General features: G+C 46.8%; 1 protein-coding gene across 4 annotated transcripts in view; it reads right to left on the minus strand.

Annotated features, from left to right (window-relative positions):
* PLEKHA7 (pleckstrin homology domain containing A7) overlaps nucleotides 1–17,508 on the minus strand; it is a gene marked incomplete at both ends in the record, with an annotated part of 246,813 nt that overhangs the window by 18,578 nt on the left and 210,727 nt on the right. For all 4 annotated transcript variants that reach the window (XM_080697925.1, XM_080697924.1, XM_080697927.1 and 1 more), the window contains 5 exons: nucleotides 3,320–3,421; nucleotides 3,972–4,121; nucleotides 5,012–5,092; nucleotides 5,261–5,329; nucleotides 14,857–14,910. In XM_080697925.1, coding sequence (XP_080554051.1) covers nucleotides 3,320–3,421; nucleotides 3,972–4,121; nucleotides 5,012–5,092; nucleotides 5,261–5,329; nucleotides 14,857–14,910 — 456 coding nt within the window. The remainder of the gene's footprint in view (nucleotides 1–3,319; nucleotides 3,422–3,971; nucleotides 4,122–5,011; nucleotides 5,093–5,260; nucleotides 5,330–14,856; nucleotides 14,911–17,508) is intronic.

The following is a 17,508-nucleotide window of genomic DNA, read 5'->3' on the forward strand; positions in this document are numbered from 1 at the left end:
CACATGGGCTGCAAGCATTCCTCATTTGTCTAGAGCTCTAACAGCCTGTCTGGCCTGGGCTTACACCACAGAAGCCAGCACAGAGTCTGATCAAAGCAGGGCTGTGCCTTCCCAGTCATCAAGGCACTGGGAAATACACGGGGCTAGTGGCCCCAGGCCCCAGGCTGTCTCTCATTAGGAACTCACAGGGCTAAATTCTCCAGGATCTATGACAAGATCTATTATATTGTATAGATTTGTGTTTTGGAGGGGAAAAGGATTTTAAATCACTATGAGATAAAACATAGTAGAAACACAAATCCCCAATAATCATATAAAAAGATGTTTCACTTAAAGCAAGAGTGGTGGCACAGGCCTGCAATCATAGCTTCTCAGAAGGCTGAGGCTGGAGGATAGCAAGCTTGAGGCCAGTCTGGGCAACTTCTTGAGACATTGTCACAAAATAAAAAAAAAATAGAGCCGGGCGTGGTGGCGCATGCTTGTAATTCCAGCATTCGAGAGGCTGAAACCAGAGGATCCCAGTTCGCAGACAGCCTGGGCTACTTAGTGAGGCCCTCTACAACTTAGTGAGACCCTGTTTCAAAATAAAGAATAAAAATAGGGCAGGGGGTATGGCTCAGAGGTCAAATGCCCCTGGGTTCCATCCCCAGACCGGCAAAAAAATAAAGTAAAATAAAATAAAATAAAATAAAAGAGAGAGCTGAGGATGTAGCATAGCTGCAGAGCCCTCCTGAGTTCAATCCCAAGTACTAGGGGGGGAGGGGGGTGTTTAACTTACCAGTAACTAGATCTAAATTAAAACAAATGCTATTTTTATGACAACAGATTGGCAAAAACTAAAAATGATGATAACATCAAGTTCTGGCCAGGTTATGGCACACTGGTCCAGTGCTCTCATGCACCATGAGTTGGAAGGGAGGGGCAAATTAGTGCCGACTTTCAGACAGCAATTCAACGATGGTTGCTAACAGCTGCATTAATTAATTAATTAATTAACTAATTTGCAGTACTGGAAATTAAAGCCAGGGGCATTCTACCTCCAAGCTATACCCCCAGCCCTATTTTTTATTTTTTATTTTGAAACAGTGTCTCACTGAGTTGCAAAGGACCTCACTAAGTAGCCCAGGCTGTCTGGGAACCACAATTCTCCTGTCTCAGCCTCCCGAGTGCTGGGATTACAAGCGCATGCCACCAGGCCCGACTATTCTTTATTTCTGAAACAGGGTCACACCAAGGTGTGGAGGGCCTCACTAAGTAGCTGAGGCTGGCTGTGAAACCTATACTAGGATTACAAGTGTGAGTCACCACACCCAGCTCCAACAGCATTATTTATAAAAGTAGAATACCGAAAATAATTTAAATGTCCCAGAAGAAGAATGGCTAAATAAAGTAGAGAACATCCAGGCCATAAAATGATATGCAGCAATCAAGAGGAACTAATTTTTACTTAGACTACTGCTGTTCAATACAACTTTCTGAGACTATGAACATCTTCCGTAATCTGTGCTATCCTTGCAGTAGCCACCAGCCACACGTGGCTACTGAGCCCTTGGAATGCTCTGATGTGAATGAAGGAGACATTTTATACATTTTAGTTATTTCTAATTAACTTACATTTAAATTTTAAAAGTTATTGTATTGGGGAGCATAAACTGGGGGTTTCATTTCTGGAAAGATTTTCTCGACATAAAGTCATGACAAAAAAGGAAGTTGTCAGAATATGTGTAAGTGTGATCCTCTTCAAGGAAACCTTTTACCTGTTCCCAATCCCAAATACTGACATGATTCTATGCAGGTACATGTTTGTAGATACATAGAAAATGCTCAGGAAACACCACAAACTGACAGCACTGGCTACATGCAGAGGTAGTTAGGAAGAAAGGAATGGAGGAAATTTTGTGTCAATTTTTGTTTTTGCTGGTTCAAAGAAATGTATTCATGTATTACTTATAATTATGGGAAAATAAGGAGGGAAGCTTAAAAGGCTAAAAAAAAATTTTACTGCTAAAATTAACACAGAACAATGAAGCCCAAGAATATAAGTTAAAAAAGAAAAAGGACAGGATCATCAGGACAATTTCAGGAACTAGCAACTAGAAACAACTATTGGAAACATTCTGTCAACAAAATTCACCTCCATATTTTCAAGCCATTATGCTAAGAGCTGGAGATTAAAAAAAAAAAAAAAGGAAAAATACTAGCTTGAATGAAGGGGAATTATGGGGTAGGAAGGAGCAATAGCAGGAGAGAGGTGAGTTCTGGGCACCTTGTAGGCCAGCCCTGAGCCACAAGAGTCTCCTCCTCTGGGCTCTTTGGGAACCATGTCTGAGTGAGTGAGGGCAGTAGGACCCAGGGAAAAGCCCCAGGGCACTAAGCCTAGGCTAATGTCCTGAGAGTCCACATTGTCATCAAATCACCTGAATGAAGAACCTGGCCTAGAACTAGGTCATCAACTAGCAAGCCCAGAGCCAAAATTGTCCTGGCAGGGTGCCTCATACAAAAGGAGCCTCCGTGAGACGCTTGCTGAATTCAAACACACTGATTGATGTCAGGCCCCTGAGAGAGGGAGATACAGATCTGAAGTTGGGTTGGAAAGTAGGTCATCTCCCATTTTTTAAAATTTTGAGAGTGAGTAGAAGCCTGGCGGGTACCACAATGGGGGCAGGGCAGCTTGGAGACCTGACCTGGAAGAAGAGAAACTACACAGGGCCTTTTATGTCTTACCTTTGAGGGACAGAGGCTGCTATCCATAAGGTGGCCTGGTTTTTAAGATAAGGAAGCAGGGTTCTAAGGCCACCTTTCCTGAGAGGAGTAGGGCCACAAAGATGGGTATCACCCAGCCTGGCCCCCAGAAATGCAAATGAGCTCCTGGAGATCAGAGGCACCTCAATGGACCGAATTCATACTCCCTCCTGAGGTGGAGGGGCAATAGCACCTATCTCCAGGAATCTAGGCAGGAAGGAGGCAGGGTTTTCTGTTGCTGTCTGTCTAAGGAACACAAGAGGGAAACACACATCACTCTCACGTCTCTGTCTCCTAAAGGGCTCCAGGTTGGCACTGATCTGCTTCTCCATCTGATCAGAAGGATAATCCTTCCCAAAACACCAAGAGCGTGTGTTCTTGAGAGCAGAGAGACATAGGAAACTGGGATGAGGCTTCTCATCATGGCTGGGTTGCAGGGAGGTATCCCCAAGGGAGAGTTTGGGGAGACTGCTTGACAAGGATGAGGAAGGGAAGGCCGGGAGCAGTGCTCAGAGCCCCCACAGGCTAGACACTCAGCGATAACCAGAGCTCGGAGGGGTGAACAGCCCTGGGTCACCTGGAAGAAAAAGGCTCTTCTATGTTGCTCCTGCAGGGTCTGCTTCAGCTGCTCCACGTCCCCCTCCAATTTCAGGTACTCATTCCAGGCGTTTTCCATCTCCTGTTGGCCAAAAAAATTGCTTCTGTTCCCTAGTTATCCCCAGACCCCCAGGCAGCCTCTGTGCTCCTGACCTCTGCTAACCCAGCCAGGAGAAGAAGGAGGGGATGCAGCTGGCTTCCAGCCGGCCTGGTGGCATAGGGAAAGGAGCGGGAGCAAGTGCGGTATCTGACCCTGGCCACCTGCATGGTCTCCTCTTCCACCTAGGGATGCTTTAATTCCCTTCCCTGGCCTGCACTCACATCAGACAAATGAAAAGGTAGAAATTCTGACATCTTAGAATTAATTGCACACAGATCAGAATATAGCCTGCAGACTGCTCTGACTAATGTGCTTTCTCGGGTATCCTCAAATGTCCTCAGCCACCCTAGAGTCACTGATGGTAAGCAGCCTCGGGCATAGGCGGAGACAGACTTGTCACTCTTGGAAAAGCTGAAGTCAGGAGGCAACCGGAAAAAGTGCTCTCCAAGACTCTGGCCACCAATCCAACCTCAGCCTGAGGCCAGCCCATCCCAAGGGGAAGTGTTTGCCGTCCTCCACACCCTTCACGCACAGTGGATTCTCTGGAGAGCTCGGCTCGGATATGGACAAGGTCCTCCTGTAACAATTTCTGCTGGTAGGCAATCTTCTCCAGGTGCTGGGGCTGGTCTCGGTACTGTTCCATCTGTCTGTGCAAAACCTCCAGCACAGATTCAAGTTGGTCCTACACCAGAAAGGGCCAAAGAATAACAGGATTGGAAGACAGTCCCAGAGGCCTCCCCACACCATGCTGGGAACCAAAGAAAGCTGTTAGATCTGAGTCTGAGCTGGGGGCAGCAGGGCAGGGCCTCTGATGCCAGCTCTGCTTCTGTCCATGGAACAAGTACCCTAATAGCTCTGTGCTCAGCTCTCTGTTTCCTCATCTATAAAGTGGGTATAATAAAGTCATCTAACTCCTTATGAAATAAACTATGAGTATAAAACAAATAATTGATGGAAAACTTTGTAAGCTCTTGGAGGAAAATGAAGTGACCCTCTGTATCACAAATTTAATGCCTTATTTAAATGCAAAAAAAAAATTGCTTTAAAAGTTTGAGACAGCAAACACTGGTGGTCCCAGGCCCACTCCTGCCTTCCCATCCAAACTTGTTGGCTCCATAGTCCAGCACCTAGGAGGGAAGGAGCTTTGGGAAGTGAGGGTCCCTGCCCTGTTCTTTTTCAGCAGGTACTGAGGGAAGGAGGGTAGTTGTTGAGGAACTTTCTCTAAGGCACCCCTTCTCCAGGGCTCCAGCACTGGGTCATCATAGATAAGCAAGTGGAACATCTCTCCTCTCCTCTGCTCATCTCTCAGGGCCTCCAGGGAGAGGAAGGCCAGACAGAAGGGAATTGGGGGTACAGAACAAATAGGCTGGGGTCTTTCTATGTGTTTTCTTCAGGCTCAGCTAGAACATCCCCTCTCCAAGCACTTTATCAATGAAAGACATACAGTGAAATGCTGTGGATAAACTAAACACCTATTGTTCAATAAAATCATGAGAGTATAGTTAATGTCATAGGAAAGACAGATATAATGTCCCTCTACCCATCCCAAGACTGTGCAAAATTGATGCATACCTTGTTCTCCTTGAGGGCTCGTATCTTGTCTTCTAAGTCCTGGAGGATTCTGTCTTGTTCACAGAAGACACTCAGTTTGACCTATAAGCAAGAACAGGTTGGGGAGGGCCTGGGAGGATGAGGACGGGCCAAGCCCTGGGAGTGTGAGCAGAAGCATCTGGCTATAGAACCATCCACGCCCGTGGGAGCTGCCCACACTGGGTGGGGTCAGGAGGCAGCTGAGGATCAGCCTGCCCTCTGCTCACTCACGTCAATGTCACTCTCGGCAATCTTCATAGGCTTCAGACTTCGGTCCTTGAGAAGGTCTCGACCTGTCATCTGGGAGGCGAACAAGTTAAAGGAGACTTAACCATGGTGCTTGGACTCAGAACTCAAGAAGGAAAGTCAGCCCTACAAATAGCAAAGGGGTTTGGAAGTCTTGGTGGTGGTAGGTTAGGGTTGATAAGAAAGTGGCGAAATCTCAAACAATAGGTGCTTCATCTCTGCCCAATTCACATTAGGGAAAGACTAAAACCTCCATGTGATTCTAGCTGCACCTGTAAATTTCTCAAACTAAAGAAACATACAGATTTTCTAGTTATAGGATCATCAAATTTAAAAGTATATATTTGCCTAAAATGAGTGTGAAAAATCAAAATGGTATGCTACTGAACCTGGGAACAAACAGAAGTCCATCACACCCATGCTCATAGTAGTGGGGTGGACAGCTCAGGAGAAACAAGCAAATCTCCTGAGCATTGCCAAGCCTCGGTATAAGGAAATCTGAGCATCCTCTTCCTCACTATTTGGACACTATTTGGACAGAAATTACCCAGCTTTACTCTTTATTCTTTAATAAAGCTGGGTAATTGCCAGCAAGGAGTTTTTATTTATTTTGCAGTTAGTGAGGAGGGAACCCAGGGGCATTCTAACTCTGAGCTCCACCCCCAGCCCTATATTTTATTCTTTATTTTGAAACAGGGTCTCACTGAGTTGCAAAGGGCCTAAGTAGCTGAGGCTGTCTGCAAACCACAATCCTCCTGTGTCAGCCTCCCAAATGCTGGGATTACAAATGTGTGCCACCACACCCAGCTGGCACGGGTTTTTTAAATGATTCCTGAATAATCTCAAACTCTCAGGAAAGAAACCGCAAAGCAATATACAAAGGCTAAGGGCCAATGAATTTCCCAACATGTCCCATCCTTCAGTTGACCCAAAGCAGGCAGCATGTTGCTTATCTCTCACTAACTCCTAGAAAGCTGGATCCATCTCTGTCTCTCGTGTTTTCACTCCCCCTAACTCTCCTTCATGCCAAAAGCCGTGAAGGAGTACAAGGGGAAATTCTTTTTATGGTCACAATCCATGGCCAAGACAAGGTCAGGAACATCCAGGTCTAAGGAACTTCGTGAAGGTGAGATGATCCTTCTGGCCTCCACTAGGCAGCTCTGACTGGGGAAAAGTGAGGTTAGGGATAAGCACAGGATAGAAAGGTGGCATGTGTGATATGCAGAGGGCCCCAGCGGGTGGTCAGACAGATGCTAAAGAGATGCCCTTTGCTTTCTCCCAACATCATCTGAGAAGTCCAGAAAGTACATGAGTGTGAATCAAGAGTTAAAATACACTGGCAGTCATTTCTCTGAGAGCTCAAGCTAACAGTGTGCCCAAGTGTCCTGTGCTCCTCCAGAGACTGAGCCACACACCCAAAGGTCAAGGTCAGATGACCTCTTCTATCCTTGGGCTGAGGACTGATTCTGAGCTGCAGAACCGCCCCACTCATTCCCATGATTCCTTTGGTCACACAGTCTGGACAGAGACCACTCTCTTATTTATTGTGGTAAATCCATAAAGTGGCACCGTGGCAGGCACTCAGCAAATGCTTATTCAAAGGCATGCAGGGAAAGGGGAAATGTGGGTCAGTAAAAGTTCCTGGAAAGAGTGGAACTCCAGCCAAATTCTGCTTCTCAAATGGGCAGGCTATGTGTACACACACCTGTAAAAACACATATGCCTACAGTGGCCCACAAACAGTGCTATCTTTTATGATGGGCGAGATGGGAGAGAGGGTAGGGATTAATCTTAGTAAACCACAAACAGCTGGACTACCAGAAAGGCCCTGGGCTTTAAACTCAAAACAGTCCAGGAGAAAAGGCAGGTGAAACTGACAAGTCCTCACTTGGAGTCACAGCCTTTCAGCCAAGCAGAGGGCAATGAGCTCGTCTCCTCTCCAAAGGGGCTGACCCTTGACTCATTTCCTAGGCAGAAACCACTTTCAAATTGAGATACTGCTTTGAGGATTTCCCCCCCAGCAAAATCCTTCCCCTCATTTTACCAAGGCTTTTTTTTTTTTTTTACCAAGAATATCTTTTTTTTAGACTTCAATAACAAGGCAGGGAATCTAATTGAGCAATGCCTCATTTCTCCAGCACCAACAGCAAAGAAATGAGATATTCTACACAAAAAGGGCATTGGAGACAGCTGGATCTTCTAAATTAAACTTTTTGATAGAAAGCTTTCTAAAAGTATGCCCTTCTCTGCCTTCCTAGAATACTGAATGTACATTTGACCTTTCTTTTTTCCTCTCTTGGGATATTAGCATTCTCTCTTTTCTAAGAAATAGGCTTCTCTTGTCTTCTAATGTGCTGCTTATAAGGTGTTGTGAGTTAGAAATTCAAAGGACTTAAAAGCTCAACAGAGGCAAAGTACTTACATCCCTTTCCTCCCTTCTGACTGGCTTGGAGCCCTTTAGGGTGCCCCCTGCCCTGTGTCTGTCACCACCAGTACTTAGCTCATTAGGTTACCATGCTCTCTCTGCTCATCCATCTCTCCTCACTGGACAGTAACCTAATTAGGAATGACTATGGAGACTAGTATGTATTTTCTCTATATCCCCAAAGCCCAGCCAGGGCCTAGCATATTGAAGACATTTTTAAAAAAAGAGTTTTCTTAGTGAGTTCATGAACTTATCAAAATAGGGTAGGTTGGCTCTGCTTCCTTATGGAGTAAAGGCCACAGGCGGCAGAGCACAGGCTTCTTGATAGTTGCTCCCACAGCTCAGATTCCCTTTAAAGCTTCTAAATTTAGCTCTGTTCCAGAGAGCTGAGGCTACTAAGAAATATATCCACAAGAAGTATATTATAGCTAAGTTTCTCTCTAAAATTGTGCTTCATGATAGCAATGCTGAAATCCATTTAAGACGTGAATGACGGTTCCTCCCAGGGTCTGTCACTAGAACAAGTGAAAGTCCTCAGGCATTCATCCAGTTGTAAGAAACTCTGCAAAAGGAAGAAATCACAGGCCCCCGGGCATCTTGCCTCCCCTTCGCCACATCCCAGCACGCTTTCTCAGGGCTGAGGATAACTGCATCCAACACCTGCTCCCCAACCTGCAGCCTCCCCTAGGGCTGCTATGGAAGCTAGCTACCTTGTAGTCACTACTTCTGTGTCAGTGGAAGCAGGTAGGAGGTGGCCATTTTGCTCTAGCCCAGCTCCAGATTGTTATCAGAATATCTATGCCCTGTCCCAAAGAAGAGCCATGGTGAAATCTGAGGATACTCTGGCTCCTCCGAGGTGACCAGTAACAGTTGCTCCCCACCCCCAATAAATCCATGCTCAGCTCTGTCTAGGTGAGCCCTCACCATGGAGGCAGACAAGTGAGAATGGAAACACGACACAAGCTGAAGACAAGCCAGGCAAGCTACCCACCCCTTGGCAGCACAAAAGATGGAGTCACAGAAACCACAGATGAGCAGCTCAGCCTGGTGCACCAGCCACAATGCTGAAGAGAGATCCAATTTAAAGAAAATAAACCGATATGACTTGCAGGAAGCCTGGGGCGATCAGGAGAGCAACTGGGTAAGCAAGTGATGGAGCCGGCACTGAGCCAGAAGCAATGGAATGGCCCCACTCGGAGACACGGATCAGATCATCTTACGCTTCTCCTGGGCCGACAGCCCCGTGCTGACTTCTTCAGCACTTTGTAAAGCACGTTGATCAAAGGTTCATTATTTTTAATCTGTTCCAAACAAAAAGGCAAATACAACAAAACGTAACAGGTGAGACATCAAACGACACTTGAAGCAGCCAGAATTTGGGGAACTAACAAAGGGGAAGCTTTACGGAGGACAAAGGGTGTGCGCAGTGCATTAAAAATGAACCTTGGCGCTGAGAGCTGGAGGATCGCGGTTCGCGGACAGCCTCAGCTACTTAGTGAGGTCCTCTGCAACTCAGTGAGACCCGGTTTCAAAGTAAAGAATAAAAAAATAGGGCAGGGGGTGTAGCCCGGAGGTCAAATGCCCCTGGGTTCCATCCCCAGACCCGCAAAAAAAATAAAAAAATAAAAAAAAATTAAAAAAATAAATAAAAATGAACCTTGGCGATGTGAGCTCCCAGACTTCAGTTCCCTTTTCTTGTAAAACCAGGGACAATAAAGCCCTGGCTGAGGAGTCAGTGAGGCTGTTTATATGACAGGAATCATTCAGTACCCATTTTTTTCCTGGTTCTGCTACAGAAGGCAGCAAGAAGATTGCAGAAGGAAATGTTGCTTCTTCCTTGCCACCCTTCTCGCAGTCTCCAAGAAATCAAGTCCTTGTTTAGAGAGGCGCCACGCATCACCCGCCCGATGCTTTCACCTCCGCCTTTCACCTCGACACTTGGGGTGCATCTGAACAGTCATGTCTTACCCATAGTTCCAAACGCTTACAGCTCCTTTTGGGAAACATTATCTTCACCCTCTAGGACAGCAAATTCCAACTCTGGCTGAAGACTGAAATCACCAGGGGGCTTTAAGAAATACTGATACCTGAGTCTCACAAAGACAAGCTAACGTAACTGATCTAGGATGAAGCCTCAACACCAGGATCTTATTTTTTATTGTGATACTGGGAGTTGAACATAGAGTCTCATACAAGTTAAGCAGGTTCTCTATTCTCAGCTCTCACTCCAGCACAGCATCAGGATTCTTAAAAGATCTTCTAGGTAAGTCTAGTGTGTAGCCAAAACTAAAAACCACTGTCTAAAGTCAGTGGTTCTTAAACTTTACTGTGCACTGGAATCACCCGGAAAGCTTGCTAACAGATTAGCTGGGACCCACCCAATTAGTTCTTTAGAAGGTCTAGGGTAGGACCTAAGATTTTGCATTCTTAGCAAATTCCCAGGTATTGTTGATGCCGCTGGTTTAGTGATCACTTAAATCTGCACTTTAGAAACACCTATGGAGTGTTCCTCCTCCTCCTCTTTTTTTTTTTTTTTTTTGTGGTACTAGGGATTAAAGCCAGGGGCATTCTACCTCTGAGTTAAACCCCCAGCCCTATTTAATTCTTTTTTTTTTTTTTTGAAATAGGGTCTCACTAAGTTGCAGAGGGCCTCACTAAGTAGCTAAAGGTGTTCGCAAACCTGTGATCCTCCTGTCTTAGCCTCCCAAGTACTGGGATTACAAGCATGCACCACCACACCTGGCTTTTTTCCTTCATTTTTTTAAAAAAGTAATACCTGAGTATTAAAATCAAGTCAGTCTTTAAGGAGTCCAAGTCAAGCATCTAAATTCATTTTAAAAGCTCCCCAATAGTTATAGTTCATGGACAGAGTTGGTAATCTTAGCTCCAGAACAAGAGACTTCAAACTTTGGTATGCACAGGAATTACACCAGAGCTTGATTAAAAATACAAAATTCTGCCGGGCGTGGTGGCGCACGCTTCAGGAGGATCGTGCAGGTTCGAAGCCAGCCGCGCGTGCTGGCTTAGGAGACCCTGTTTCCAAATAAAAATGTAAAAATAGGTCTGGGAGTGTAGTTTGGAGGTAGAAGGGCTTCCAGGAACCCCAGTACCACAAAAAAAAAAAATTTCTGGGTACGACTAGAGGTATTCAGAAGAGCCCACTGGATCTGCTTTTTTTTTTTTTTTTAACAGTCAGGCATGCCTGTAATCCCATTACTTGGGAGACTAAGGATCTCAGGTTCGAGGACAGCTTTAGCAAGTTAGCTAGACTTTCAGCAACCTAGCAAAAAGATCATGTTTCAAACCAAAAAATTAAAAGCACTGGGAGTGTAGCTCAGAGGTAGAATGTCCATGGGTTCAATCCTCAGTAAAATACACAGACACACACATGCCAGAGTTTCATTATGTTGCCCAGACAGGCCTCAAACTCAAGTAATTCTCCTGCCTCAGCATCTCAATAGCTGGGACTTTTGTTGTATTTCACTGCACCTAGATCAGATCTACAATTATTTTTTGGGGGGCATTAAAGGAATAAGTGCAGTGGAGCAACTTGAAAATAAGTTACTCCAGATCTGCATTTTTTAAAATCGAGCTCCCAGGTGTTCTGGAAATAGATGATCTTTCAAGTAACGACTTCAGAAACGCTGCCCTAGAAACTGACTTTGAAAACAAATCCTGCACAAAGGGGCCCTGGTTTTAGATACAGCCCAGAAGAGTTCAGGGTCCAACAGTCTTCTCTGAGACCTGTGTTCCCGGTTAGTAAGACAGGGATAATCATTTCTATTAAATGACAGAAGTGAACACTGAGTGCCCCAACATTGGGCCAGGCAGGAACAGACACTTGACCAACGTGGGGTCTCTTCACCCTGGCACACTCAAGTAAAATGCCAGGAAGTAAACACTCCCCAAACACATGTTAGTATAGGGTGTGCCCTATGGGGGTGACTTGCTTGATCTCTTGGCACCACAGAAGGTACGCTCACTTGAGGAGGAGAAAGCTCTGCAATGAGTGGGGAAGCAGGAACCATTAAGTGCATCTGGATTCGGAGCATCGGCTGATGGGAATGGGGGAGATTGGCACTGGGTCTTTGCCTTTGGAACAGAACATGAGGGACCTAAGTCAACATGGCAGGGGCAAAGGTATCGGCAGATCAGGTACTCTCCTCCAGAAGGGCTTTTCTCTTTACCTTGCCTCCCAGGGACCCAGGAACGGCCTCTCACAAGAACCTGGTCCCCCAGAGGAGTTGTGCTTTTCTCTATTTCCATGCCCAGGGTTATCACCAGGGCCCACTGATCATATCCAGAGGCCCTCATCTCAGAGACATTTTGCCCATGAGCCTTTGAGTTTTCCTGATCCAACCACTCGTCCTACCCAATCTTGTGCAGCCTCAGTTGTACTGCAGTGTCAGGGAGCTCACCACCAGCTGAGATGGCCCTTTGAGAAAAGCCTTCTACTAACCTGAAACCTGTCTACCTGTAGCTGCCATCTGCTTGGCTTAATTCCCTTTTAGGGTCACAGACAATGCATAACAACACGTGTACCAGAGCTTTACAGGCTGTCTCCATGTGTTTCCTGCACTGTCTCTGAGTCCTCTGGTCATTCTACATGGTAGCTGGGCCAGCTGTGTTGTATTTCTTTCCCACCCAGCACATTTCCCAATCAGGGAACTCCTTCCTTATTCTGTAAGGATCTGGGTGGGGACAAAACAGAGCTGAGTTTGCAGATGCCGGCAGCCTTGTTCTGCAAGGAGGAGACTGGCACACCGAGGAAGAGTAGATAGTGATGGTGTGGATTATTCCCTAGAATGTCATTCCTGGATAGAGGAACTGGTATACTTCCATGTGTGTGTGTGTGTCTTGCTGGGTATTGAACCCAGGAACATTCTACTTCCAAGCTACAACCCAGCCCTTTATAAATTTTCTTTTTTAATCTGAAACAGGGTGTTAACTAGGTTGCTGAGAGTCTCGCTACATTGCTGAGGCTGTCCTTGAACTTAGGATCCTCCTGTCTCAGCCTCATGCACCATTATGCCCAGCACCACCCCCTTTCTTACTTTCTATTTTGAGAAGAGGTCTCACTAAGTCACCCAGGCTGCCTTGAACTTGCAATCCTCCTGCCTTGGCCTCCAGAGTTGCTGGGATTACAGGTGTGCACCAATTTACATGGTGGTAAATTCTCTTTGACTCAGCAGGTTGATTTGGGTTTTAAACACCCAAAAACAAGAGCATCCCACCTAACATACCCAACCACGGTTCTGCAGGTTCTCAACCCCTCTCCCCGGCTTCAGCCCTTCCTTCATCTAGATCCTAAAGTGAGCTCTGCATCTAGAAACTCTATATCCCAGGAGGGTCTGAGCAGGGCATTGCAGGCCCCCTGGCCCTCTGAAGGAGGCCGAGGAGGCTTCAGCATTTCTGGCAACCACATAAGACTGAGGCCACACAGCATCTCACATGTGCTGCTGGTGAGCCTGCGCTCTGCCAGCCTGACGGTGCAGATCAGGAAATTTTTGGTATCAACATAGTCTCCTCTTTTCTTTATTTGAAGCAGGGTCTCACTCTGGGCCGGGTTAGCCTTGAACTCTTGGCTCAAGAGATCCTCATTCCTCAGCCTCCTGAATAGCTGGGACTATAGGTTCAAGCCACCGTGACCACTTCACACAGCTGTTTTTCATGAAAAGCAATATGACAACATCTAGAAAGCACAATTACTGGTAACATAGTTCCTAGCTAGTAAAGCACCCCAAGGATGCAATTTTCCTCTCTAGCCCATCAAACATGTTTCTTGGTATAATGATCCAAGTTCAGATCCTAAAATGTTAAAAAAAAAAAAAAAAAGCTTGACTGCTTCTACTACTGATCTATAGTGTAAGAAGCAACACTGAAGAGAGAGACTGTGCAGCAAGGTGATTAAGAGCACAGGCTTTAGAGTTAAGAGCTACAACCAAATACCCCACTCCATCCCCCATAATTGCTATGTGGCCTTGGGAGAGTCATTTATCACTCTGAGCCTCAATAGGTTAAAGATGGTACCACCACCTCCCTCACAGACCTACTATGGGGTTAAATAATTTAAAAGGAGTAAAATGCACTGACTGGCCACATTATACCCTGTATTGTTATTAAGCTACTTTTGGAGTCAGGACACACAGAGGCTCCTCGTTCTGCTCTGCCGCCCCGTACCTCAGTTTCTCCTCTTAATCTCATGTAGCATGAATTCTATGATGCGGGTATAAAGGCAGTCTGACGTGCAGTTTCACTCCAGGACCACCGCTGGGTTTCTGCTTCCACATTCAAACAGGAGTCAGAAGACATCCTATCTACAGCTGTTGCTTGGGCACCCTGAAGTTCTTTCAAGAACTGTGCACCAAGCACCCTGAGAAGCGTTTCATGGTATGCATATACTGCTGGTGAGCCGCACCCCTCCCACAGGCCCAGCACGGTGTGGCATGCCCCCGTGGCAGTTGCTCCTCAGCCACCCTCGTTGATTAAAGGTCACATTTCTTCAGTCTACTTGTTCTGTTTCGTGGCTCTGGCATAAAGAGCGCTGTTCACAATGGGAGCCCTGGCAAGGTACAATAGCAGCTCTCTCCCAGGCAGAATGCCTCTCACCTCCCCAGGAGCCTTCTCAGCTCTCTGAGCTGTAAAGGACAAATCAGAGCCCAGAGCTTTACCACCTACAGAGGCCCAGTGCTCATCTCCAATTGGAGAAGCGAGGTTCCCCTGAGCATCAAAGCCATGAACATCCATATGGAACTTGCTCCCCCAGCAACAAAACCAAAGAACGCACCAAGCCACTTGTGTCTGAAGACACACACCAGTGGCCCCCCAGGAACCCCCACCCAACCCCGTCCCCAGCCTTTGGTTAATTTTAGGGAGGCCTTTGGCTCTAACCAAGGGAAGTGTGCGATCACGGTCTTGTGCCCTCATTATGTAAGCAAACACCCTCAAAGCAGATTTTGCAGATGTTGCAGAAAGCCAGAGTTTAAGGCTATAAGAAATGAAGATCTTCTGATTCAGACAGAAGAGTGCTTATTTGAGATCCAGACTCGAGGAGACTGCTTGGCTTTGGGTTCAGCTCCAGTGACATGATGCTCTCAGAAAGGTTAGGTTAGGGTGAGTAGGATCCAAGGAAGGTGGCCTCCCTGATGCCACTTACCTTTAGATCCAGGTACTCCAGGTCTTTCTTCAGCTGGAGGTAGGTATCATCAGCCTTCAAAAAAAGCACAGGGAGGGAAAAAGAAAACCAGTTATAAACACAAAGTGTTTCCACAACTCAGGGCTTCACAGATGAATGTTTACACTGCACAGCTTTGGAGACAAGAGGCCACAGCTGAACAACACATCCGAGGCCACAGATGAAGCACAAATGTCTCGCTGCAGTTCAGCGCCCTCTCGGCATGGCAGAGCTTGTGAGTCACTGTGGAGAAAGCCAGCCTGTCCCCCTCCCATTAGATTCTGGCCAGGAGGATCCCATTGGAACGCCAGGATAGCAGTGCGGCTGAGGAGGATGCTGGGCTCCTGAGGCAGGATGAGGTGGTCTACCCAAAAGAGCATATGCCACACCTGAGCTAGGGTCCTATTAATCACCCCTGTTCCAATCCTGGTCACCAAACCTTTGGACTGGGCCACTTCACATGCATGAAGTAAGATGTCCCTGACCGGCAATGGATGGATGGATGTCTGGAAGAGGCAGGAAGATAACTTTGGTGACCCAGGAGGTCCCAATGTGACCTGGGGTTCCATGACAATAAGCACCAGAAGCTGCCAAAATTTTCCTAGAAGTTTTGATGGTTTTGCTCAGCATGGAGCTAGTGTGGTCAAGTCAGGAGCTAATGGAGAAAATTCCAAGGTCAGACCTATGTGCTTTTGGAGTCTCTTGATGGTCTATCCAGCTCTTCAGTATTATTTATCAGAAATAGTGAAAATAAGGAAAAGTCTCTGACTTCCTAGGACTTGTGCTCTCTTGTGTAGCAGATCACAGAAGCTAACAGGGAGGCAGAGGGGTTGAGAGAGCTAATGAATGGTCCAGGTGCCACTTTCTCAGCAGGCAATCCAAGGCAGTGGGAAGTGGTCCTTGTGTACAGCTCTGATGTGACACAATCACATACATAAACCACCTTGTGAGAAGTTCACTCAGTGCTTCTCAGCATGGAAAGGCCTGAAGGACCATTGTCAGGGACACTTGTGGCTTGTGAGGTCTTATTTCTGTCCCTATATGGCCCTTCTTACATCCCTATTTCCCCAGTCAGCCTAGTCCCTATACACTTTCCACGGGAGTAGAAAAGACAGAGCTGGATATTATTAAAAATCACTCAAATTCACATCTAACAGTTTTACACGTATCCTATTACATCCATTTCTCTTTTCTCTTTCTCTCTCTTTCTTTCTCTGAATATTGAAGCCAAGGCCTCATGAATGGTAGGCAAGTGCTATGTCACTGAATTACCTTCCCAGCCCTATTTGTATGTGTGTGTGTGTGTGGCATTGGAGGATTGAACCCAAGGGCATTCTTCCTCTGAGCTACATCCCCAGCCCTATTTTACTTTTTTCATTTTGAAACAGGATCTAAGTTGCTGACAGCCTCACTAAATTGCTGAGGCTGGCCATGAACCTGTAATCCTCCTGACTTAGCCTCCCATGTACTGGGATTACAAGGATGCACCACCACACCTGGTTCCTATTTTTTTTATTTTTTATTTTTGGTGGTAATGGGGTTCCTAGAAACCCCTCTACTTCCGGGCTACACTCCCAGACCTATTTTTATACTTTTTTTTATTTGGAAACAGGGTCTCTTAAGCCAGCGCAGCTGGCTTCGAACCTGCCCGTGATCTTCCTGTCTCTGCCTCCCAAGCATGGGGATTACAAGCATGTGCCTCCACGCCCGGCTATTTTTTTTTAATTTTAATATAAGGTCTCACTAAGTTTCCCAGCTGGCCTCAAATTTATAGACCTCCTGCCTGAGCTTCCTGAATAGCTTTGATTCAGGCATATGCCACTATGCCTGGCTCTTAAGTTCATTTTAAAAAATGTTTTTCCTGGGTCCCTCAGGTCTCACTAAAGCAGGGCAGTAAAGTGACAGTCCCATCAACCCTTCATCTATCATGTCTACCACCGTGAAGCCCAGAGACCATCCTCATGAAGCTGGACCTATCCCTGTCTGAGGAAAACTCCAGGAAGAAATTAGCTGCTCAAATGCCTAGGAGGGCAACTCCCTGGCCAGTCCTCCAGGAGCCTGCCTGCAAAGCCCACGGTCCTGGATGCTGCTTAGAACACTGTGCCAGATAGGACCTGGATTCTGGCTGAAGCCTGCATGCTCCTAGTGAAGAATCCTGGACAGGTCCCCTCCCCTTCTGGATCCACTTGCCCTGTAAGAACTCCAGCCTACCTAAGCTCTCCCAGGTTGCTGTGAGGCTCAGCAGCATAAGAGATAAGAGATGCTTTATGAGTTAGCAAGGCACTGTCTAGAAAAGACACGGCCACATGTCTTTGAGCATCCCAAGGCATGCCCAAGGTGGCAACAAGGCTGACAGCCAGCATAACTCTGGACGTGACCACACACCAGCCTGGCAGTCGCCGCGAACAGCCCACGAAGCCACAGGTCAGGTCTCTCACACCTCATGCAGCCCCCTCCCCAGCCCCAGAGGCTGGCTGCATTGCCGCTGTGGTGTCTGGCAGCTGCATCCAGAAGCCAACAAGCAGGGAATGAGCCAGACAGCAACGACAGACCAGAGCACGGCACAGGGGAACACGGGCCAGCATGTCACGCCCCGGCCCTGGGAGGCCCCACCAGCGCTGACCTGGCAGGAGG

This window comes from Muscardinus avellanarius, assembly GCF_963383645.1.
Source record: "Muscardinus avellanarius genome assembly, chromosome: 1".
NCBI classification, from domain to species: Eukaryota; Metazoa; Chordata; class Mammalia; order Rodentia; family Gliridae; genus Muscardinus; species Muscardinus avellanarius.